Genomic DNA, 23,680 nt, shown 5'->3' on the forward strand with positions numbered 1-23,680 from the left:
ATTTTTCAAGATTCATATTGAACGTGCGATTTCAGATACGTTTATTATTCGCAAAAATATCGCGTTTTCATCAAACGACTATCTTTATAAACCGGATACCCACGATTCCACTTCCTCTTTCCTGTCTCACTCGCCGCCATGAAGTACGTGTTATCTAATTTATCCGTATCCATCTAACTTAAAATCTATAAAATATGTCCCTGCTTAGGCTCGTGTGATAAATTAGAAGTGTATTGCTTCAATAACAAAGTATTATTTCTGACTTACAGGGTTGAGTTGTGCAGTTTCAGTGGGTATAAAATTTATCCCGGCCATGGCCGGCGATATGCCCGAATCGATGGAAAGGTAAAGACTATTGGATTAATGTCTCTCAGTACAGTGTATTTAACTCTCCTTTCTTTCTTTTATACTTAAGGGTAGTCTGTGTATGAAGAATTTAAGTTGTCAGTTTGCTGTATAGTTATGAATTATTTTAAAGAAACCCTCGGTAATATTGTGTAGACAGTTAGCATTAGCAGCGGCCTGCTAGTTATTAAAAACCTCCAGCTGTATCAGTGGCTTTAATAAAACTTTCATATACACAAGGGGGGAAAACACTGTCTGGTATGTGGTTGTGTTCAGTTCAGAAAGTTTGATTTTGACTTTTAAATGCCTGCCTGTGTTACTAGACTATCAGTGTAGACTAGTAGCCAAATAGTTTGCTGAAATTGTTTGTGTTCCATACCAAGGGCTGAAACTTTTTTTTTTTAAATCCCTGGATCCCTTAAACTGTGTAGTAGGTTCATGTGTAGTAGTAGTTTCAGTATTTTGGTATATTTCATGAAGATAACTTTAAACCCCATTTAAATGATATTTTTGGAGCCATAGATCTTTCTCTTACTGAAATTTCCATGAATGGCACACTATGTTTGAGTTGACTTTGGTGCTTGGACCCCTAAATATATATATATATATATATATATATATATATATATATATATATATATATTTTTTTTTTTTTTTTTTAAAGGATATTTGATAGAAATATGTTTGGCGTGCTTGAAACAGGAACAGGCTTGTCGATTGGCATCTGTTTTGGTTAGTTAAATCCTTGAGATTGAGCTTCGCTCACACATTTTGCTCTCTGCTTAATGATTATGTTGACTGGTAATGTCTGTCTTTTCATAAGACACTGATCCTGATTGGTGATGTAATGGTACATAATGTCATTTTTTTTTTTTTCTTTCATACACTAGTGTAGTCTAAACCAGTGGTATAATACTTCATCACCCATTTACACTATGCATAGATAACTTGGCTTCATCAGTTAAATCATCTCATATATAGCTACAACACACTCTTGAATGTGAAAAAAATATATACACACACACACACACACACACGTATGTTTCTCAATAAATTGAGAAACATCTCTGAATAGCTGCGTCAGTGACTGTTTGCTCCTGGATCGATCTGTGAGGCAGAATCTCTTAAACTATAGAGGTCTACGTTCCTAGATAATGCTTTTTCATTTCAACCTCCTTTGGTACACGTGGGTCAAAACCTATTATTAATAATAGTCATGGACAACTCTGGTTATGCTTCACACAGGCCCTGCTTTGAGAACCACTGTCTTCTAGTGTTCATGTTCTGTTTGAGAAGCTGGTCAGTGTGTTCTCGATAATGTTGGCAGTGTTGCTTTTCTCCTCACTTTCCACTCCACTTCTTTAGGTGTTCCAGTTTCTGAATGGCAAGTGTGAGTCTGCATTCCTGACCAAAAGGAACCCCAGGCAGATTAACTGGACTGTTCTGTACAGGCGCAAACACAAGAAGGGCCAGTCTGTAAGTTCAAATTCTGTCCTGATCCTCCCTTCTAGCAGGTGCCTGTGAGAGATTCAGCATTATGGATCTTTTGAGTTGATCTCCATGAGACATTCCTTGTGCTGCTAAGCATTTAAGGAATGCTAACTTTTTTTTTTTTTCTTGGTAATTAAACCTGCAATAAGTGGGGTTTACACTGTACAGTTTGTTTTTGGCTTGATCTTGCCATCACCAGCAAAAATTGCACATCCTGAAAAGCTGCTTTGGTCAGGAGTTTAGACTGATGGTCTTAGAACCCATAATGTAATGTACTTACCAGCAGCCATTACATTTAGTGACCTCGTGATCAGTCAGTTGATGGCAAAGTTCTGGCAGTGTTGGAAGTGTTTTTTAATGTTTTTAGTGTAGCTGCTGCTACAACACTTGTCTAAATAGAAGGATGGTATAGGATTATGCCAATCTCATGGGTAAGTGTAGGTTGAATTGGGATTAATTAAATTATAAATTATGTAATAATTGATAATTAAATTAATCAATTTATAAATAAAGATCAGTCTCATAAAATCTTAAATTATTAATCTTAATACTCACCGTGAATGGTTACACTCAAGATTAATGGTAGCTCTGTATTAGATGGGAAACCCAGTTGTATACAAAAGCTAAATTCTGAAGGAAAAAGGAGTTCTAAATAGTTGACCTTGTGAATAAACAACAGGAACAAGTAAAATGCAATTCAATTTTATTAGCTTTTATTTGTCTACTACTCACTAATAATAATAAACTCAAAATACATTCAATGTCAGCAAAGGTAATAAGACAAAACAATGGAACAATTACACCTGGACTATAAATTTGAGGGAAAGAGAGAGAGAAAGAGATAGAAGGAAAAAAAAAAAGAAAAGAATCCCTTGTGTGCGCGTGTGTGAGGCTAGGGCAAGCCGATGCGTGTGTGTGTGACCTAGCTTGTCGTTAGCTAAAACAAAGGAATGTTAGCTAAAACAAAGGAATGTTAGCTAAATAGAACAAAGGATTAGCTCTGTGGCTAATGTGTGCTTTGTGTAGGTATCTGTGGGCAGATGCTAATGCTAGCCACTCTGGCAATGCTTAAACAAAATGGCGGTCAGTGCCTAGGTGTCGTATCACAGGTAACTCAATGAGGAAGGTATCAAAATGGCGTCGGAAAAATGGCGCCTGCAGGCCTAGTCGAGAACACAAGCCTACCAGCTAGCAATAAGTTGCTAAGGAGAATCTGACCACGCTACAGCTGGATCCAAACACTGCACTTAACAACAATTTCCAACAGACTATCTAGGCAAAGAACTCAACGCGAGAGAGAGAGAGAAAGAGTGTGAGAGAGTGTGTATATGTGTTGGGTGGAGAGAACTAGGCCTTGTAGCGGTCTAGCCTCGGAGCTTAAAATAACAAACTTGTCGCTGCGCTGCTAATCAGATAGGGAAGCTAGCAATGGAGTTAAGGAAAGATATCATGCAAGATACCCTGTCTAACAAGTTCAAAGAAAAAAAAACAGAACCAAAACAAACAATAAAAACAAACAAACAAACAATAAAAACAAACAAACACCTTCCGTGTCTGAGCGGGTATGCTAAATAGCTCAAAGCTTAAACATGACCCTAACAACCATCTGAATAAGCTACAAATTAAAAATTTGCCCAAGTGCCTACTCAATGCGATGGAAGTTCTTTCTCCGATGTCCGCGCTGAGGGTCGCAGTCCGAGGAGAGGAGGTTAGCGGCGCGTTGCGTCCAACCGCGGCTAACGAAGCAGGGAGATGAAGGCCTAGCTGGCCCACGGTGCTTCAGGAGAAACCTCCGGTGATGCGTCGACGAGAAAAAGGCTGAGAGGAGCGAAGCTGTCCGCAAATGCCTCTTAGCGTGGAAAACTACTTAACTGTAGTTAAACTTTGCAAAGGTTTAGAATCGAAACCACTATATCGCTGAAACTTAGCGGGTCGTTCAAAAGTTCGGCCGAAACTAATTTGAACAGGCTGTTCTCAGACAATAGCGGTTAGTCTCAACACTGTAGGCGAGCGTGCCTACAGTCCGTCCGACCACTCCAGTAGTCAGAACATGAGAGAGCGAATCGAGGCGCTCTCGATACAGTTAAAGCAGTTCCACTTCACGTCACATCCGGGTGGAGCGCGCAAGGAAATTGTGGGATCGTTATAGGGGGCGCTGGCGAGTTACCAACATTCCCCCCTTGGCCATAGGCGCTGAAAGGAGTGATACCCTATGGGCACATGGTGTTTAGTCTGCGACCCACGGTCCCTAGTAATCCACAATGAGGTAGTTCCACAATGAGGTAGTTCCACAATGAGGTAGTTCCAAGGGTCCTTTCTGTGAAAAGTCTTTCAGACACAGTTCAACAGTTCAATTCATTTCATACAGTCCATAAGATGCATAGGCACTTGGGCATGAAAGCATAGGCACTTGGACATGAAAACAATTACACTATGGCTACTTAACTACCTTCTACATACAATATTTCACACAGCAAACAAAAATAATCAAAACTCCATAAAGGAAAATGGAAAAGAGAGGTTAGTTAGCATGTTAGCAAGCCTACTCTTCAAGAAAGTTAGTGGAGGCCTTAGGCCTGATGGAGAATCGGACAATGCCACGATCTAATTTCTCAGGTGCGTAGATCATTTTGTCCAGTTTGCGGTGTAGTGTCAGTATGTACCTATGTAGAGTGATGGCTATGAAGACTGTGATAACCCAACCGCTAGCTAGAAATCCCAGCGCAATTCGGCTTATTAAAGATCCTTGATCGGAAGAAGGGTTTGCGCGGTTATTCAAGAAAGTGGTAGCGATGCCAGTGGGCTTAAGATCGAATTGCACGGTTTTGGTCCCTTCCAGCAGTAGTTGTGCTTGGAGGGTGGAGTTTATCTCAAGTTCGTGACCTGGGAAGGCATCGGGCATTTCTATCTCGGTCTCATACTGGTCAGCGCTAAGGTGATGGAGGGTGATGTCACCCACGTGAACAGTGGCTCCTAGTGGGACACTTAGGAGAGAGGTTTCGTTAGGGATCTTCATTCTAGTGGCAGTGTTATGTTGATCATATGATACCAGAATCTCAGTTTGGGGAGTGTTGATTAGCCACCGATTACCAGCTCTTTCTACTCTAGTTCCTATTCCTTCATCTTTAATAGACAATTTGCCTGCACACTTCTGCTCGGGGACTTTTGTCAATCCACAGAGACGGTCTGTGGTGTCTCGGATAAAGGGATTGCTGGGGCAGACCCAGTGGATATCTTTGGTAGAGGTGCACATGTCTAAATTAGGGACGAGGTAGATAGAGGGGTTGTCATCGTGATAGGCTATGGTGGAAGGTGTCTGCAAACGTACGTGTACGTCGTTGTTCCAGAAACCTACATTAAGGACAGATTTGATTCTGTATATGTTTTGCCGTTCAATAACGGGGAGATTGAGGATGAAGCCTATTTCTAGGTTTTGAGGGTTCACAAAAATGGGGATAGCACTGCCAAGACTATAAGCCAGATGAATCTGTGATGAGTAAACGTTAGTCGTGGTAGTAGATCGGAGTATGCTGTCAACCATGCTGAGGGGTATCAAATATGGTGGGATTTTACCTCCACTCAGGGTGCTGAGAGAGCTACTTACTTCTCTCATCAGGTCCTGCATTAGGTCTCGGATTACTCGGACGTACTTGACTTCGCTTCTCATGATGGCTGCTAGCCTGTCTACGGCATGTACTGTGTTCTTGATTAATGTAGAATGCATGTTAACGGTTAGTATGGTTCCCTGCAGGGTTTTGCCTAGGCCCTGCAGCTCCTCCTGTTGAGTTAGTAGTCTACCCTGGATTTCTGGCATTTCTTCCTTAAGAATGTTCATTTCTCGTTTGACCGCGGTTAGGCTAACGGTGTTAACGGCAGAGAGGCCCATTGAGAACAGAGAGCCAATGGCGGATGCAGCAGTAAGTAGTCCTCCGAGGAACCGTTTAGGGCGTGTTTTGCCGCTGAGTTCCTCCTCAGTGACTATGAACTTCTGTAACTGTTCGAGCATGTGAACTGTGGTACGCTTGGCGTGTTCGATGTTGGACCCAATCTCGGAGTCAGGCCCGGTTTCGAGGTTTGTTTGTGTGGGCGATCTAAAATGCTTACGGTACACGTCCCAAGGATCGAGGCGGGTGTACACGCGCTGGGTATGGACGCGGCAATTGGTGAGGAGCAGTCCTGGGGCATCTTGGAGAACAATGCCACTCGGCGGACCTGGTTCCACTATGTTACCGGCCAATGTGGTCTGCAGGACTAGGAAGATGCCGAGGATCCAGAGAGGGGCCATTCTGCAACATACAGGAGTTTGTTATTCCGATTTGAGTGGTAACGAGGGTGGTTACATATAGATGCACGCTTATGGATTGAGAGGCATGCAACTAAGTTGGGCAGGCTATAACTTATTGTTTGTCCACCCCCCTATGGAGTGTGGACTGCTCAAAAAGCTTTATTTGGTTGCTATGGACCCATCTATACGAAGGCGCCTGGCTGGGCTTCGAAGTTTTGATGCGGTAGGCGACGGGGGACAGTTTACCGACGATTTCGAAAGGACCGGACCAACGGGGTAAGAATTTTGTGGCTACTCCTACCGGTTTGGTGAAATTGAAGTATAGGACTCTGTCGCCTACTTCGTACTCACGGTGTGTCGCCTTTCTGTCGTAGTAAGCTTTCTGTCCTTTCGCACTCTTTTCGAGGTGTTCCTGGGCCCACGCAAATGTGGCCTGCAAGTGGCGTTGCAAGTCGGTGACGTACTGGTGTGCAGTGTACGCGGTGGCAACGCTTAGGTCCTCTGGTCGGTAGAGGAGGTGTAAGGGAAGAACCATTTCACGGCCAGTCATCATTTCGAACGGGGTGACTCCGGTGGTGCGGTGAGGAGTGGACCGAATGGCCATCAGCACCAGAGGGAGTTTGATGTCCCAATCTTTGCCATGGTGACTCACATACTTGCGAAGCATGCTCACGATGGTTTGGTTGGCGCGTTCGACCTGACCGGAAGACTGAGGATGATACGCGATGTGGAATTTTGCCTCGACTCCGAGCATCTCCCACAACACTCTCATGACCTCTGCGGTGAAATGAGTACCTCGGTCGGAATCAATGGATAGGGGCAAGCCCCAACGGCTGAACACATGGTTCATAAGAAGGAGAGCGGTGGTCTCTGCGGTTTCGTTTGGGGCGGGCAAGCATTCCACCCACTTCGTGAACGCGCAAGTGACGGTCAGGAGGTACTTATTACCTCGAGCTGATTTCGGCACCGGTCCGACCCAGTCTATCTGGAGATTAGACCAGGGGAATGAGATGCCTTTGCTTTGCAGTGGGGCGCGGTTCAACGGTTGGGCTGGTCGGAATTGGCAGCAAATCAAGCACCCTTTAACATACTCGGTAACGTCCTGAATCATGAAGGGCCAATAGACAATCTGTTGGAGTGTCTGGTAGGTCGCCTGAGCGTTCCTATGGCCCCCGCACGGGCTGTCGTGAGCGTACTGCAACATGACCCCCCTATGATCTGTGGGCACGACCCACCGGGGAGGTCCCTGGTTGCGTGGTGTGTACACCAGGAGTCCTTTCTCGAGTTTTAAGCAGTTTTTGAGATTGTGAAGGTGGTTTAAGTCTCGGGACTGTTGCAACTCTTGTGGGGAAATTGGGGACGCCACGGGGTCCGCAAGGAACTTACGGATTTGGTGGATCACGGGATCCCTTTCCTGCATAGACACCAGGTCGGCGTCCTGGGGCAGTCGGCCGAGTTGCACGGTTCCTGCTTGGGGTACTGCGTCAGTTTGACCTGCTCTAGCCTGTCGGCGAGTAATCGCGGTTACGTTATGGCGTGGCGTCTCGGGAAGCCATGACGGCTGGAATTCCCAAAGGGGGCCGTCTACGGCTCCCGCTTTGGCGAGGCCATCTGCCTCATCGTTACCGACTTTGTCAGGTCCTGGGACTTGAGAATGTCCCTTCACCTTCTTCCAATAGACGCACATTCCCTGTTCGGTTATGAGTCGATCGCATGCTAGGAAGAGTTCGGAGTGTTTCACTTCCTTGCCCCTTGCGTTTTTCATGTCCTGCACCTTCCACGAGGGAAAGTGTGAGACGAAGCTATGCCTGGCATAATTTGAATCAGAGCAGAGGACTAACCGCTTGATGTTCTCACGGGCAGCTTGTTGCAGGACGATGAGCACGGCTGCTACCTCCGCATATTGGCTAGTCTTAGCCCCGAGTCGATGTTGGTAATTCCCTTGTATAGGGCCGTTCGCCCATACGATACCGACACCGGCTTGGACTTTGCGTTCATGATGGAATGAGCATCCATCTATGTAAGCGGTGGGGAGGTCTTTGCAGACGTTCTCGTCATAGTAGTGGTGGTCGGAGGGGAGAGCAGGTACGGTTGTTAGTTCGGTTTGATCCGGACTATTCTCGCAGTCGCAATGCTGGCATTCCGCCAGGCCTCGGCCAAGCGCCATCTTGTGGTTCTGGGCGTACTTCACCTCGACGTCGTAGCCCTGTAGTGCCATCATCCAAGCTGCGATGCGACTGTTCGAAACTCTTCCCTCTCTCAGCCTCTGGCTGTTCAAGAACGAGACCGGTTGATGATTGGTCTCTATCACCGCCTTCTGGCCACCAATGTAACTGCGAAAGTGTTCAACGGCCCAGACCGTGGCCAGCAGGGCTTTTTCGCAGTCTGAAAATTTAAACTCCACAGCACTGAGGGGCCGACTGGCGTATGCTACGACACGGCGATCTTTGTCATGCTGCTGTGACAGTGCAGCGCTCAGGCAGTGGGTGGAGAAACTAGCCTCCAAGAAGAACGGTTTGTCTTTGTCGGGATACGCGAGGCAGGGAGCAGAGCAGAGCTTCTGCTTCATGCTCTTGAACGCGAGTTCTTGAGGCTCACTCCACTGGAAGGGTTTATCCTTCCGGAGGAGCTCGGTGAGCGGTCGTGCTATGTCCGCGTAGTCCTCGATGAACTGTCGGGAGTAGTTGCAGACCCCTAAGAAGCTCCTGAGTTCGGGTACGTTGGATGGGGCTTTGATATCTTGGATAGCCCGCACCCTCCCTGACTGGGGTTCAATGCCATCTGGCCCGACGCACAGTCCAACGTATTCAACTTTGGTGCGACACCACTGCCCTTTGGTGACAGAGAGCTTCGCTCCTGCTCTGGACAGCTGGGACAGAACATGGCGTATCTCTTCGAGGTGTGCATCAAAAGTCTGTGACCTAATGAGGATGTCATCGACATAGATCAAGTTGCCACGAGCTGCGGCATCGCTCATTGCCTTATGCAAGATGATGTTGAATTCAGCGGGGGAGTTCGCGTAGCCGAACGGACATCGGTTGAAAGTTAGCTGGCGGTTCCCAAAGGAAAAGGCCAGCTTGTGCTGGTCAGCTGGATCCACGCGCATGGTCCAGAATCCACTCGCCACGTCGGCGGTGGAGAAGAACTTTGCACCCTTCACCTTGGCAAGTTCTTGATCCAGATGGATCATGGGCCATCTTGACAAGGGCACTTGCTTGTTCAGCTGCCTATAGTCAATGGTGAGACGCCACTTGCCGTTCGGTTTCAGCACCGGCCACAAGGGGGAGTTGTAAGTCGAGTTACACTCACGAATGATCTGCTTTTCCAGCAGAGTGTCCAGTGTTTCTTGTATTGAGTCGTATGCGGCTAACGGGATTTTGTATTGCCGCACGAACGTCGGTGGAGCGTTCGGATCTGTTGGGATTCGGACGGTGTGGATGTCCGTGACTCCGCAGTCATTGGAATCTCGCGCCCAGATCGCCTTGAAGTCGTAGAACAGTTCACGGAGCTGTCGTCTCTGGGCGTCCGTGGTCAGGCTGTCAGCTTTCACCAGCTGTTGTTGAACTTCTCGTTCAAAGCCTGGGTACGGTTCACCTAGAGCTGAATCAACGACCTCAGTTGCAGGGGTGTCGTTGCTCGATTGCGTGGCAAGAGCATACACCAGCATGTGTTTCGGGGTGTCAGTTCTGGTCATGACTATGCGCTCGTCGCGAAGCATGTCGTGAGGTTCGACGTGGATCATGTGGAAAGGAAGAGTGATCCAGGGAGGTTCCACTGGATCGGAGTGAGTGTCCGGCGTTGGCAGCTCACCGATGACTGGAATGGTGAGTTCAAAGTCATGGAATGCCTGGTCTATCAGAAGGCCTAAAGGCCGACGGGCGGGGATCGTGATGGCGTCCCGCGTGGAGTTTTGAACCAGGAGGTAAGCGGAACGATGACTCACTTCAAGCAGCGGAGTCCCACACACGGCTAAATCGAGCTCCATGAAGAATCTGAGAGGCTGGAAGAACGCCTGGGGGCTACGAAACTGTTGGTCTTTCATGATGACCAGCTTAAGAGGGGAACCAGCAGTCCTAGCGGGAATGACAATGTCAAATTCGCTAGTGACATGGCAGGCTTGGGGAATCGTTTGTCCTGACCGCATTTGTTCCGGGTCAGCTTGGAACGGGTGCTTAGCAGCGTCGGCTTGGGTCCAGATGACCCGGTTGACTAGGTCCAGTTGGGCTCCCAGTCTGACCAAGATGTCTGCCCCAATGACCAGTGGGTCAGGAAGTCCGGGGACGACACTCAAGAAATGAAGGAATTCTCTCTGACCGATGGCGAGCGACACGGCGCAGACGCCTGTGGCTTTGATGGGGCTCTGGGGTTGTTCGGCTGACAGTAGCCGGTGGCTCTTCTGCACAAAGACAGGGGAAGGAGTGCTCTGACGCACTATGTCGAACCACGTTTGGCTGATGGCTGACTTCTCTGACCAAAGCGCTAACCTGACGCCAGGTGCCGTGACGCCGTTGACAGCAATGTTGCCAGATATCCAGGGGTAGTACCTGGTTGGGGCAGATTCGCCAAGAAAGCAAAGGAAAGACGGGTGGCCATCAAGCGCGTTGCGGTTGAGAGGAGTGTCGGTTGAGTTTGGTGCGTCTTGACTCGGCTCAGGGTGGAGCGGAGTGGTCTCGAGGTTCTCGGGGACCTGCCCTAACTCAGCTATCGGTGGAGTAGCCTCCACCCTAACTTCATCGCAACAGGCTCGATCGTGACGACGAGGATCTGGGGTCTGTGGGGACGCGACCTGGGCCCACAGTTGCCCACGACGACAGTCAATGAGGGGCGCTAGCTTATCTAGTAGGTCTTGGCCAATGAGGAACGGTTCTACCCCAACAGAGCAGATGTAAGTGGGGTGAGTGATGGACATGCCCTGGAAGGTGAGTTCTAACCATGCAATGGTTGTTACTGGGGCTTGATTCTGGGTGAAGCTAACCAAGTTGACGTCACAACGTTCGGTTCTGATGGGTCTACCTTGCGCGCGCCGCGCATCAGAAACCTCTGCGAAGACTTTGGAACACATCAGGGTGATTTCTGACCCGGTATCCAAGAGAGCTTGGAGGGAAACGTTGCCTTCTACCACCACTGGGGTATAGATACGCTTGGCGTTGCCTTTCCTAACCAAATCTCCAAGAAACTGCGTCAGGGGTGCATCCTGCGGGTCAGGCTTCACTAACGGAGGGGGTGGTTTCAACTCATCGCTGCCTATTGGGCAGGGGTCCTTTCCCCACCCCACGAGGTAGACACGCGGTGGTGGTGGGGATGGGTCCCGGCCTAGTCATGCTGACGGTTCGTCCCTGTCCTTGCTCGGCTTACCCTTCCTGTTCTTATTGCTCAGCAGTTGTTTAACTCGTGCTAATTCGGTCCTCAGTTCTGCCATCCCAAGCGGCTCTTGGTTGGCTTGTTTAATCCGTGCTAATTCAGCCCTCAGTTCTGCCATCCCAAGCGGCTCTTGGTTGGCTTGTTTAGCGGTAGCTAGCTTAGGGCTCCGCTCCCTTCGAGAGGAGTTGCGATGGGGCCTTGACTGTCCGCTATTCTGAGATTTAGGGCCGTGACTGCCAGGTTTGCGGTTCCCCCGCCCTTTGGCGTTGGGGCCCTGTTCCCCCTTGGCTCCAGCTTGTCGAACTTTCCAGTTACCTTTGGGTTGACTCGACGTCTGGTGGCCGGGGTTTGGGTTCGCCCAAGGGGGCCCGCGGTTTGGGGCTTCACCCCCTTCTAGGCCTAAGGACTGATCTTCCTGCTCATATAGGCTGAGGACTCTGGGATCGTCCTCGTGGCGGTCTGTGGGTCGGACGAACGTCTCCCACGTTAGTTGTGCGGTGCGACGCATTTCTCTCATAGTATGGGGGCGCTGGCGACACGCGAGTGTTACTTGGTTACGGATGCACGGGTGAAGGTTATGGAGGAAGAGGGACTTGAAGTTGCGATCTTCCTCTAGCCCGGGCTCGCTTCTGCCCTGAAAGTACGCTGCACGGAGCCGACGGTAGTACTCGCGAGGGTGTTCGCTTCGTTTCTGTCTGATCAGAATGGCACCCATCGTCGCAGCAGTCTCGTCCTCGTACAACGAGTATTCCTCTTTCAAGTACTTGCGTATCTTCTTGTAGTTGTCGAGGACTGACTGCGGTAAGGTCTCAACGAATGCTCGTACGCCACTACCTAAAGTTTTCCAGACTAGTCTGGCCTTTTCATGCGACGTAGCCTCTGGCAGGTCCAGGAGGCTACGCTCGATTTCCCGGAAATAATCATTAACGCTTCGGTGTCTATGATTTTCCGGCTCAAAACGCTCTATGTCTTTCGCAAGGACGTCGATTTGGCGGATCCTAGTTTTGCGTTCTGCGACGAGGCGTTTTGATTTTGACCCGTAGGGGTCCTCGCTGTCTTCGCTATTTGAGCTGCTCTCATATCGCCTATGTCTGCGTTTCGGCTTGTAGGCGGCCTCTCCGTCAGAGGAGTCTGAGGGTACGTAGCGCGGCGTTTTCTGCGGGCTAGAGGCTGCAGCGATATTGAAGCGCGAGGGGGTGTAGTGGGGAGTAAAGTAAAAACTCCCAGCGCCACGAGGTGGCGATCGCGCGACTTTCACGCGAGTTGAGCTTGAGTGCGGTGTCTGATCTACCGTTCTAAGCGCAGGTTCTTCCTCCTCCAGAGCGGAACTCTGTTCTTGGGAGGGTTTGGCCGATCCCTCATCTGAGCGACGTGCTTGCGTCACTTCTTCTCTGAGGTATTCTATTTCGCGCTTTAGTTCATCTTGTGTGGCTCTCAGGCCCACGAGGCTACTCTCCGCGCTTTCTGCTCTCCTTTGAGCTTCGGCCAGTTGTCGTTTTAGTGTTCTTTTCTCTTGTTCGAGGGTCATACACACGTTCCATTTCCTTATAGTAGATCATGAACAATTTGGGTAGCCCTTCTGGGAGAGTCATAGTACGCTCCTTAAGTTCCCTAACGGCTATGTGTATTTCATCAAAGCGAGCCTTTTGGTCCAGATCACAGAAGTAATTTCTCCTATCCTCCAGGACTTGGCCTAAATCGCCTACAACGTCGAAGAGAGAGAGGAGGGGCCCTTCTGACTCCCTTGATGGGGAACGCGACATTTTGTTCGAAATGTATTAATTAACTTAAAGGAAATTAATACTAGGTGTTGATTAGGTTAGAATTTAATTTAATCCAAGTTGCTAAATAATTGATGTGGTTTCTTAGCTACTTTGTTTTCACTAATGTTTCACTTGTATTAATTAGCTCAATTAATAATTAGTTAACAATAATGATTACTATTATTAATAATATTAATTAAGTACTTGGATTAGATATTACTCTAATGTACTAATCAATTAAACCAGTTTATCAGCTAACTGTGGTTGGCAGCTGAATTTCAGTTCTGTGATTAACACACTGTTAATGATTCACCATTAAAGTCATCTGTGTTATACCTTGGCAGTTGATTTTGGGTATACAGCAGTTTACAAGTTATTGTTGAGAAATTCACAAGGTCATTAAACTATGCCTCACACGGGGCACCACTTTAATGTAGGTTGAATTGGGATTAATTAAATTATAAATTATGTAATAATTGATAATTAAATTAATCAATTTATAAATAAAGATCAGTCTCATAAAATCTTAAATTATTAATCTTAATACTCACCGTGAATGGTTACACTCAAGATTAATGGTAGCTCTGTATTAGATGGGAAACCCAGTTGTATACAAAAGCTAAATTCTGAAGGAAAAAGGAGTTCTAAATAGTTGACCTTGTGAATAAACAACAGGAACAAGTAAAATGCAATTCAATTTTATTAGCTTTTATTTGTCTACTACTCACTAATAATAATAAACTCAAAATACATTCAATGTCAGCAAAGGTAATAAGACAAAACAATGGAACAATTACACCTGGACTATAAATTTGAGGGAAAGAGAGAGAGAAAGAGATAGAAGGAAAAAAAAAAAGAAAAGAATCCCTTGTGTGCGCGTGTGTGAGGCTAGGGCAAGCCGATGCGTGTGTGTGTGTGTGACCTAGCTTGTCGTTAGCTAAAACAAAGGAATGTTAGCTAAAACAAAGGAATGTTAGCTAAATAGAACAAAGGATTAGCTCTGTGGCTAATGTGTGCTTTGTGTAGGTATCTGTGGGCAGATGCTAATGCTAGCCACTCTGGCAATGCTTAAACAAAATGGCGGTCAGTGCCTAGGTGTCGTATCACAGGTAACTCAATGAGGAAGGTATCAAAATGGCGTCGGAAAAATGGCGCCTGCAGGCCTAGTCGAGAACACAAGCCTACCAGCTAGCAATAAGTTGCTAAGGAGAATCTGACCACGCTACAGCTGGATCCAAACACTGCACTTAACAACAATTTCCAACAGACTATCTAGGCAAAGAACTCAACGCGAGAGAGAGAGAGAAAGAGTGTGAGAGAGTGTGTATATGTGTTGGGTGGAGAGAACTAGGCCTTGTAGCGGTCTAGCCTCGGAGCTTAAAATAACAAACTTGTCGCTGCGCTGCTAATCAGATAGGGAAGCTAGCAATGGAGTTAAGGAAAGATATCATGCAAGATACCCTGTCTAACAAGTTCAAAGAAAAAAAAACAGAACCAAAACAAACAATAAAAACAAACAAACAATAAAAACAAACAAACACCTTCCGTGTCTGAGCGGGTATGCTAAATAGCTCAAAGCTTAAACATGACCCTAACAACCATCTGAATAAGCTACAAATTAAAAATTTGCCCAAGTGCCTACTCAATGCGATGGAAGTTCTTTCTCCGATGTCCGCGCTGAGGGTCGCAGTCCGAGGAGAGGAGGTTAGCGGCGCGTTGCGTCCAACCGCGGCTAACGAAGCAGGGAGATGAAGGCCTAGCTGGCCCACGGTGCTTCAGGAGAAACCTCCGGTGATGCGTCGACGAGAAAAAGGCTGAGAGGAGCGAAGCTGTCCGCAAATGCCTCTTAGCGTGGAAAACTACTTAACTGTAGTTAAACTTTGCAAAGGTTTAGAATCGAAACCACTATATCGCTGAAACTTAGCGGGTCGTTCAAAAGTTCGGCCGAAACTAATTTGAACAGGCTGTTCTCAGACAATAGCGGTTAGTCTCAACACTGTAGGCGAGCGTGCCTACAGTCCGTCCGACCACTCCAGTAGTCAGAACATGAGAGAGCGAATCGAGGCGCTCTCGATACAGTTAAAGCAGTTCCACTTCACGTCACATCCGGGTGGAGCGCGCAAGGAAATTGTGGGATCGTTATAGGGGGCGCTGGCGAGTTACCAACAGTAAGCATATGTGAAACAAACGATGCTCACGGACAAAAATCGCCTCAAGCTTGCCTAGATGAACGAGTGTTGATCTGACCCTATTTTCTGCATAAGGTTTGCATTAATGATGTAAGCAGAAATTAATTTTCAGTTTTCATTATAGAATCTTCATATCTAACATGGAGAACCATGATTCGCATGGTCCATGCTAGAATTTGGCCAAGATTCTGTTGATCTTGGTGTGCTGAATAACCTGAAATTGTCAAAAACCAGCGTTAATGTTGTGTATACACAATGTCTTCAGATTTTGGGAGTGGAAAAAAACCCTGGGGATGATGTGTGTTAACCATACTGTCTGCTTGTAAGTGATTTTGAGTAATTGCTGATATTTTGCCTTTTGCTCTAACAGGAAGAGGTAACAAAAAAACGCACACGACGTGCTGTGAAGTTCCAGAGGGCCATCACTGGTGCCTCTCTCGCTGAGATCCTGGCCAAGAGGAACCAGAAGCCTGAGGTGCGCAAGGCTCAGAGAGAACAGGCCATCAGGTCAGTGCTTACTATTTTTCTGAATTGTCTACATGAAGACCTGGTTGCAAGCTCTGTTCATGTTGCTGCAAAATTGTAAACGAGGCTCCCCCCCCCCCCCCCCCCCCCCCCCCAACCAAAAAAATGGATTTTTTTTAAAAATTGGGGTTTTAAAATTGGGCAATGTGTATTAAATTTACTTAAGTGGGACACCTGAAGTTTTACATATGTGAGGAAACGCTGCATCTTGTATCTTTTTATATCGAGTTTCAACTGAGATCTGGTTCATTTCTGTGCCTGAGAAGTAATGGGGGCTTTTTGTAAAAGACACTTTTAACTGGCTGTTAACATGCTGTGATTAATCCTAAACTGGGCAGTGAGTCCTACTGAACTTTGTAGCTCTCTGTCTACAGTGTGGTCTGCCTTTCCTTTGTCTAACTAGATTATATTGCTTATCATACTGAGGAAAATATGGAAGATGGTGGATGTTTTATTTGGCCAGGCAGATATGGTAGACGATTAAAATACCAGAAGGGAATTGTTTTAGCACCTTGATGTTGGAAGCTAAACATTTCTTTGTTTGGTAGTGTAGTTCTAGCTGTGTACCTGAAGTTGTAAAATTGAAATTTATTTAAACCTGAATTTTGTGTTACTGCTGAAGGCATCAGTCCATGTTATTTCAATTGTGTGAGACACATGGAGATTGGGAAATTTGTGTTGCCATGCTGTATTGTGATTGTATTAGTTACATGTTCATACTTATAAGTTCACGATCTGGGAGCATAAGATTTGTTCTTAAGTCTCGTCATGCTTAAACCTGAATCAAAAAAAGGTTGTATTGCCAAATACACCAAACACTAGATAAAATAATTGTCCTCCATTGTGATCTTATTGTTTTTCCTACTGTGATTGACAAAGTAAGTCTATTTATATATGATGTATACACACGTGTGCTTATTTAGTGCTTAATGCGAGATGTGCTGTATTCCATGTTGACTTCGTACTGTGTACGTGCCACCTTTTCCTGTTAATTAAACACAAGTATTACACTTGCTGGTCATGTATTAAATATATCATGGTATTCTCAATTTCTTTTTCTTTCAAAACAATTTAAGGGCAAATGTGTGAATTACTCCCAAATCTCCATGACAGTCTATACAGCATGAAAATTGCAGGCAGGGGGAAGTCTTGGACACTACTGCCATGGAGTGGGGGAAATTCTTGGCCTTGGTCAGTTATGTATTTGTAAAATATTTTCAGGTGACACTTTCCCAGTTGCACAGAGAATTCGGGCTATTCCTGTAACCACTGAAAGGAGGAAAATGCCAATAATGTGCACACATGGTGTATGAATTCTTTTGGAGAATCACCTGAGATGTTTATCACATTCTCAAACCTTGTTTGTGTGAAAAGCTGAAGGTTAAGTGATGATGCTCAGTGGATTGCTTTAAATATCCTTCTATATTAATGATGGTTGCCAGTTGGGTAGGGGTCTGTATCTGACACTCTTGGTTAATTACCTGATAATTCCATCTGATAGTTAAAGTAATGTGCATAGTGGTTTGTATAAATTAACTTATTAGTTGGGGGTCACTTCAACCATATTCTGGACAGCTTTTGAACTGGAATTATTGTACCTACAGTTGCAATCAAATATTCAACCCCCCAAAGATTTTAAGGATTTATCAATTAATGTTTTTTCAAAGAGCAAGATTCTGCTTTGGATGACTTATGAGTTGAGTGATACATAAAATCAACACGCATGCCTGATGTAGTACCGTATTTTCTGGACTATAGAGCACACCTGTATATAAGCCGCATCCGCTCTATATTTAAAAATAAATAAATAAATAAAAAGATATACAAGCCGCACCGGGCTATAAGCCGCAGATATCTATGTTGAAAAATTTGATATTTACTGCATGTACAGAACGATTTTGTACTGTAAATGTACATGTATGTACCTGAACAGATTCTTTCCGAACAGTGCCTTTTAACACGGCAGCAACTTTGCTGATTAAAACGGAACAGAACCAAGAGAAAATAACCGGTATTTATTTACCTTCATTTCTCCTGTGTTTGAAACCACAAGTCACTTTAATCATCTTCGCTGGATTTGAAAATAATTACCAGTTAGTAATTTGTCGTGCGTGTTCTATCTGCTAAAGATCTGCTAATTCTTCTTTGCATTGATTTTTCGTCTATCTTATTTTTGATTCTACTTCCGGTTAGAGCGCCCCTAGCGGTGGAAGAAAAATCCACAGAATAGCCGCACCTTTGTATAAGCCGCATGGTTCAAAACCTAGGAAAAAAGTAGCGGCTTATAGTCCAGAAAATACGGTATTTGTGCATAACATTTATATTTTAAGATGGCCATGTCACAATTATTCAACCCCTATATAATTTTATTTATTTTTTTTTAAAGCTTTCGAAGTTTTTATGGCCTAAAGTGGAGTTGAAGCATAATTAAGCCTTTGGGAACTCCTATAATCCTTCATGTCCTTCCACTGTGATGCATATATAAACCCCACCCATGAAAGTATTCAAGGTCAGTTGCAATCATGGGAAAGACAAAGGTGCTTCCACAAAAGCTGAGAGGAGATTATTTTATCACACCTAAAGAGCCTTGGGTATAAGGAGATTTCCAAAAAAATTTAACATTCCAAGGGACTCCATTGGGCAGGTTATAAGGAAGTTTAAAACTTGTGGAACAGCTGCAAACCTGCCTGGCTGTGGAAGAAAGCCCAAAATTTCATCAAGGGCCCTTCGCCACCTAGTCAGGACAACTAAGAAAAACCCACGTGAGTGCAAGACACCTACAGGATGACATGATTAAGGCTGGTACAAGTGCTTCAGTGGCAACTATAAGACGTGCACTGAATAAGGCCATCCTTAAAAAAAAAAAAATCCGTTTCCTGTCCACCGGGTGAGCAAAAAAATTTTCAGTCGGGAGGGATTTTTATATATATATATATATATATGTGTGTGTGTGTGTGTGTATGGATGGATAAGAAATCGCAATGCTGTTTTTGCTTTTTCTTTCAGTCCTTTTTTTTTTTTATTACAAAAGCAGACACATTTAATAAAATGACAGTTAAATCAACTGAAACTTTTACAAAAACTTTAGCATTTTAAATGCTGACTGCAACATTTGCAAAACTTTTACAAACGTACTTAAAACGTCGGACACACGACTTTTTGTAGTTCTAAATCGACCGTTAGGCCTAGTTCGGATGAAATTACACTATTAAAATGATCACTGAATGATTTGTTTTTTTCTGAATCTTTACTATTTTGTTGTTCGCTAGAATACCATTTTGCGATTTCACGCTTAAGCAAATGTTTGAAAACTCCAGATCTCCTTCCTTCATGGTGGCTGCCATTTTTTTTGTGCCGCACGGTGCATGCGTAGAGCTGATTCAATTCTATATTCTGCGTGGAATGCAGGGCTTTCCACAAGCGCCGGCTGCCGGCCATACAGCCGACTACACAATTAAGTCCAGCCGGCTACTTTAATAACTTATTTTTGTAGCCCACAGGCTCTAAATATTAGTTTTCGATTTTAATAAAATTAAATGTTTATCTAACGGACTGACAATGTCAAACTGAACCGCACTCATTTAAGTTCTGATTCGCGCTGTTTGTACCGATAATAACCACAAATTCCCCGCCGACTTCGTTGATCAAGGGAGAGTAACTCATCCGCGGCCCCGACATGCGGTGTGCGCGTGCACTCGGCGGAGGCAGTAGTGTGTCGGAGGGAACAGAAGCAGAGATGATGCTTATTTTGTCTCCGGTAAACCAGTCTTCTCTCGTTCAATTACGTGCTGGCATCAAAAGACACCGTTGGTTGTAAATGAGACCAAACTGAGTCGTTGGAGTGTATTTTCATACACAAATGGAGAAATGTTCACTGAGTGTTTAATTGTGTAGCCACCACTGCAGACCGTTGTCGTTGTTAATACATAGCATGCTCAGTTGCGTGAATGTGTCATGCACCGAAAATAAGAGATTTACAAGCCAGGAACGCCTCATGATGCAATATGCAAGAAAAGAAAGATTTACTGCCATTTTACTTTGTTTTTGAGTAAAGTGAATAAATAAACGGTCTGTGGAAAATACATTTAATCCTGGGAACTGCGTGCACAGGAGTTTATTTTGTTTACTCCCGATCAATTCTGGAGAAATTCAGACTTTATAATGGGTGTCTATGGCGTTACACTTCAGTGGAGCTCATTAAGTTAGTGTAGAGAGCTTGAAAAAGTAGCTCAAACTTTCTCATTTAAACTATTTTCAGCCACAAATTTCACTCTACAGACACAATTTTCTCAAAGGTGGGAGTCACACTTGTCTTGATTCACACAATGTGTCTACCTAAACGATAGGATTTACAGTTTTTGAATGAGAAGTCTGAAAGTAACAAGAGGACAGGCGAACTCCCCAATTGACTCCCATTATAATCCTGACAGCGCTTTTACTACAAAATCACTTGTTTTCAACTCGCTCTGTTGTCCACATTTTTTTACACTAGAGACAAAAAAAATTACATCAATGTGTTCATGAGAGCCTTGTAGCACTCAATGTGCAAGAATTTTGTGAATAGCTCCTTTCGTTTCCGTGTAAATCAGTGTTGTTCGAGGAGAGGGAACTCTGAGAAAAAGTGCTCTTTGCTTCTCATATTGTGTCTCTTCCCTGCACCTGAGCACCATTACCAAGGTGACGAGCTCCACTCAGGGAGCAGAGAGGGGAGGGGCTGCTCTCTCTCTCTCTCTCTCTCTCTCTCTCTAACACGCACAGGCTCAGAGCATCGGAGCCTCATAGCCTGCGATAGCGGCTGCTACGCGCACTGCATCGCTCTCAGGATTTCACACGGGAATTGTCATCTTATTTGTCATGGATGGCTAGTATGAGCCTTAGTGGAAAGCCCTGGGAATGCATAAATGTCAAGTTCGATTTTAGATTTACGAACCCGAAAAAAATGTCGAAAAACCGGCGTTAAAAAAAAATTTCAAACGGCACTCACCCGGCCGGTGGACCAGAAACAGAACATTTTTTTTTTTAATAATGGCCTAAACAAGGATTTCATGGCCGGACTCTAAGACGCACCCTGCTCTTGACCACAAGGAACATCAAAAGTCGACTAGACTATGCCAGGAGAAATTTGGATAAGACTACAGAGTTTTGGGGGACAGTTCTATGGACTGATGAAACCACACTGGAACTGTTTGGACATATGGACCAGCGGTATGTCTGGCATGCAAAAGGCCAGGCTTTATGATCAGAAGAATACCATCCCCACAGTCAAGCATGGAGGTGGGTCATTGTAGGGCTGTTTTCTGCGGCAGGAACTGGCAATCTTGATCGTGTACCTGGCATCATGGATTCCCAGAAATACCAGGCCATTTTAAAGAGGAACGTGATGCCTTCTGTTGACAAATTAAACCTTGATCAATGGACTTTCCTGCAAGACAATGATCCCAAGCACACCTCCAAGTCAATCAAAGCTTGGTTGAGAAAGATCCTGGAGTGGCCTTCTCAGTCACCAGATTTAAATCCGATTTGAAAATCTTTGGTGGGATTTAAAGAAGGCAGTTGTAGCATGGAAGCAAACAAACATCACTGAGCTAGAGGCTTTCACGTGAAGAATGGGCAAGGATTCCAATTGGAGTGTAAGAAGCTTGTCAGCACTTACCGAAAACATTTGTTAGAAGTTATAAAAGCTAAAGGATGCTCCCCAAATTACTGAAGCTGGGGGTTGAATAATAGTGCACGTGTTAAAAGATTTACATTTTCATTTGGACTTAACTTTGAAGTCAACATCTGTTAAAATAACTCAAATGTATCATTTTGTTTAATGTGGTAGTTTTTTTTGGGTTTTTTTTTTGTAATTTGTCTTCCATCCACATTATAATGTCTGAGGTGAGAGGGTTGAATATTTGATTGCAACTGTAGCTGTAATCATTTGTCAGTCTAAGATCTGTGGACTTCATTGTCAAACCAAGCTTGAAGTTGTCATCTGTTGAGGTCCCCCTTCTCTTTTTTTTTTTTTTTTTTTTTTTTCCCCTTAGGGCTGCCAAGGAGGCCAAGAAGGCAAAGCAGGCAACCAAGAAATTGTCCACCCAGAGTACCAAGGTAAGGGAATAATGAATTGCATTGTATATTTCGGTGGGAAGTTGTATGGAGCTTGGTCAGGTGACGGTTTATACAAACACAAAAGTAAAATTTGTTAGAGATGGCAAGTATGAGGGTTTTGGTTGCCCCTTTGAGGCGTTGCAGCACGGCACTGTGTCGTTTCTGTGTCATAAGGTGGCATAGAACAAAGGGCGGCGTTTACGCCGAGTACCCGCCTCTGGCGATGGGTTCTCAGTGTCTATAGCCCTACAAATTTTAAATGTCATAGCTGATTAACTACGATTAGAGAATGCTTGTATCATGTCAATTTCCTTACAATAAAATGTGCTAGTTTTTTGGGGGACAGTGTAACTTTAACCTGGAAGCCATATTTTGGTTCTTTTTCTCACAGGCCCCTGCCAAGACTGCACCCAAACAGAAGATTGCTAAGCCCATGAAAGCCAGTGCTCCTCGTGTTGGTGGCAAACGTTAAATTTCTCTGGTGTCTTGTGTACTAATAAAATATCACAAAACTATATTTTTGTCCGAGTTGTCGTTCCTGTTTGCTGATGGTGGATTGCAAAGACAAGGACATACTATGCTCTGTTCTAATAGGCTGGAAGTAAAAGGAATCCACTGAAGTAGTGAAATGAATGGGGAATATAATAGTATGGTGTAATTTCTTTTTAAATCCACATTTTTTGAAACATCAACCAAGTAATACTTTTAGGAACCTAATTAAGAAAGAAACTCTCCAGCAAGTATTTGATCATCTTGCGTACATGTTCACTTTAGGAGCACCTGTACACCTACTCCATTCATGCAATTATTTAATCAGGCAATGATGGCATAAAATCATGCTGATACCGGCTAACTTTGGGTATTGTTCATCAACCATCAGAATTGGGGGTGTGATCTCCAGTGACTTTATAACATGATTGTTAGTGCCAGATAGGCTGGATTGAAGATTTCCAGATCAGCTGTAGAAGTTTCCTGCACAACAACCTTGAGTTTATGCTAAATGGTGCAATAAAAGAAAAAGGGGGGGGGATCTTCTGTCAACCATAAACAGAATGCTGAGGTAGTGGTGTGTACAGGCTCACTAAAACTGGAAAAAGTAATCTGGTTTGGTGAATCTCACTTTCTGCTGAAGAATACTGATCGCTGATGGTAGGGTCAGAATTTTATGCCAACAGCATGAATTCATAGACCCAACCTGCCTTCTGTCAACAGCCCAGGCTGGTGGAGGTTGTGTAATGGTGTGGGGGAATTTTCCTGGCATTATTTGAATGCCACAACCTATTTTGAGGATTGGTACTGACCTTGTGCATCCTTTCATGGACACAGTTTATCAATCTAGTGGATAGTTCCCGTATGATAAATGCATAATGTCACAAAGCAAAAACTGGGATCTTGAACAGGAGTTCAGTAGCCTTTCCAGTCACTGGATTTCAATCCAATAGAACACCTTTGGGATGTGGTAGAACAGGAGCTTGGCAGCATGAAAAATCTGCAGGAATTGTGTGATGTTAATATGGACCCAAATCTCAAAGGAATGTTTCCAACATCTTGTGGAGTCCATGCCATGAAGAATTAAGACTGTGTTTTTGAAAACAAAGGGAGTCTCTGACCAGTATTTGAATAGTGCT

The 23,680-nt window shown here is 44.8% G+C and overlaps 1 protein-coding gene and 1 non-coding gene across 2 annotated transcripts; both read left to right on the forward strand.

Annotated features, from left to right (window-relative positions):
* The first annotated feature begins 103 nt into the window (after positions 1-103).
* rpl24 (ribosomal protein L24) lies at positions 104-22,567 on the forward strand. Its single transcript, XM_060898701.1, has 6 exons — positions 104-143; positions 270-345; positions 1,711-1,821; positions 15,805-15,941; positions 21,989-22,052; positions 22,444-22,567. Exons 1-6 carry the CDS (start codon positions 139-141, stop codon positions 22,522-22,524), a joined length of 474 nt encoding a protein of 157 aa, XP_060754684.1. The 5' UTR covers positions 104-138; the 3' UTR covers positions 22,525-22,567.
* On the forward strand, positions 22,174-22,305 carry LOC132866889 (small nucleolar RNA SNORA17). Its single transcript, XR_009650653.1, has one exon. It is a non-coding gene; the product is annotated as a small nucleolar RNA SNORA17 (small nucleolar RNA).
* Positions 22,568-23,680: the final 1,113 nt, after the last annotated feature.

Source organism: Neoarius graeffei, chromosome 18, assembly GCF_027579695.1.
Source record: "Neoarius graeffei isolate fNeoGra1 chromosome 18, fNeoGra1.pri, whole genome shotgun sequence".
In the NCBI taxonomy this organism is placed as follows: Eukaryota; Metazoa; Chordata; class Actinopteri; order Siluriformes; family Ariidae; genus Neoarius; species Neoarius graeffei.

Excerpts from the sequence above, each read along its gene's own strand:
- rpl24 (XM_060898701.1), top strand. Across the intron at positions 346-1,710 it reads ATGCCCGAATCGATGGAAAG|GTGTTCCAGTTTCTGAATGG; the intron begins GTAAAGACTATT and ends CCACTTCTTTAG. Across the intron at positions 1,822-15,804 it reads AACACAAGAAGGGCCAGTCT|GAAGAGGTAACAAAAAAACG; the intron begins GTAAGTTCAAAT and ends TTGCTCTAACAG.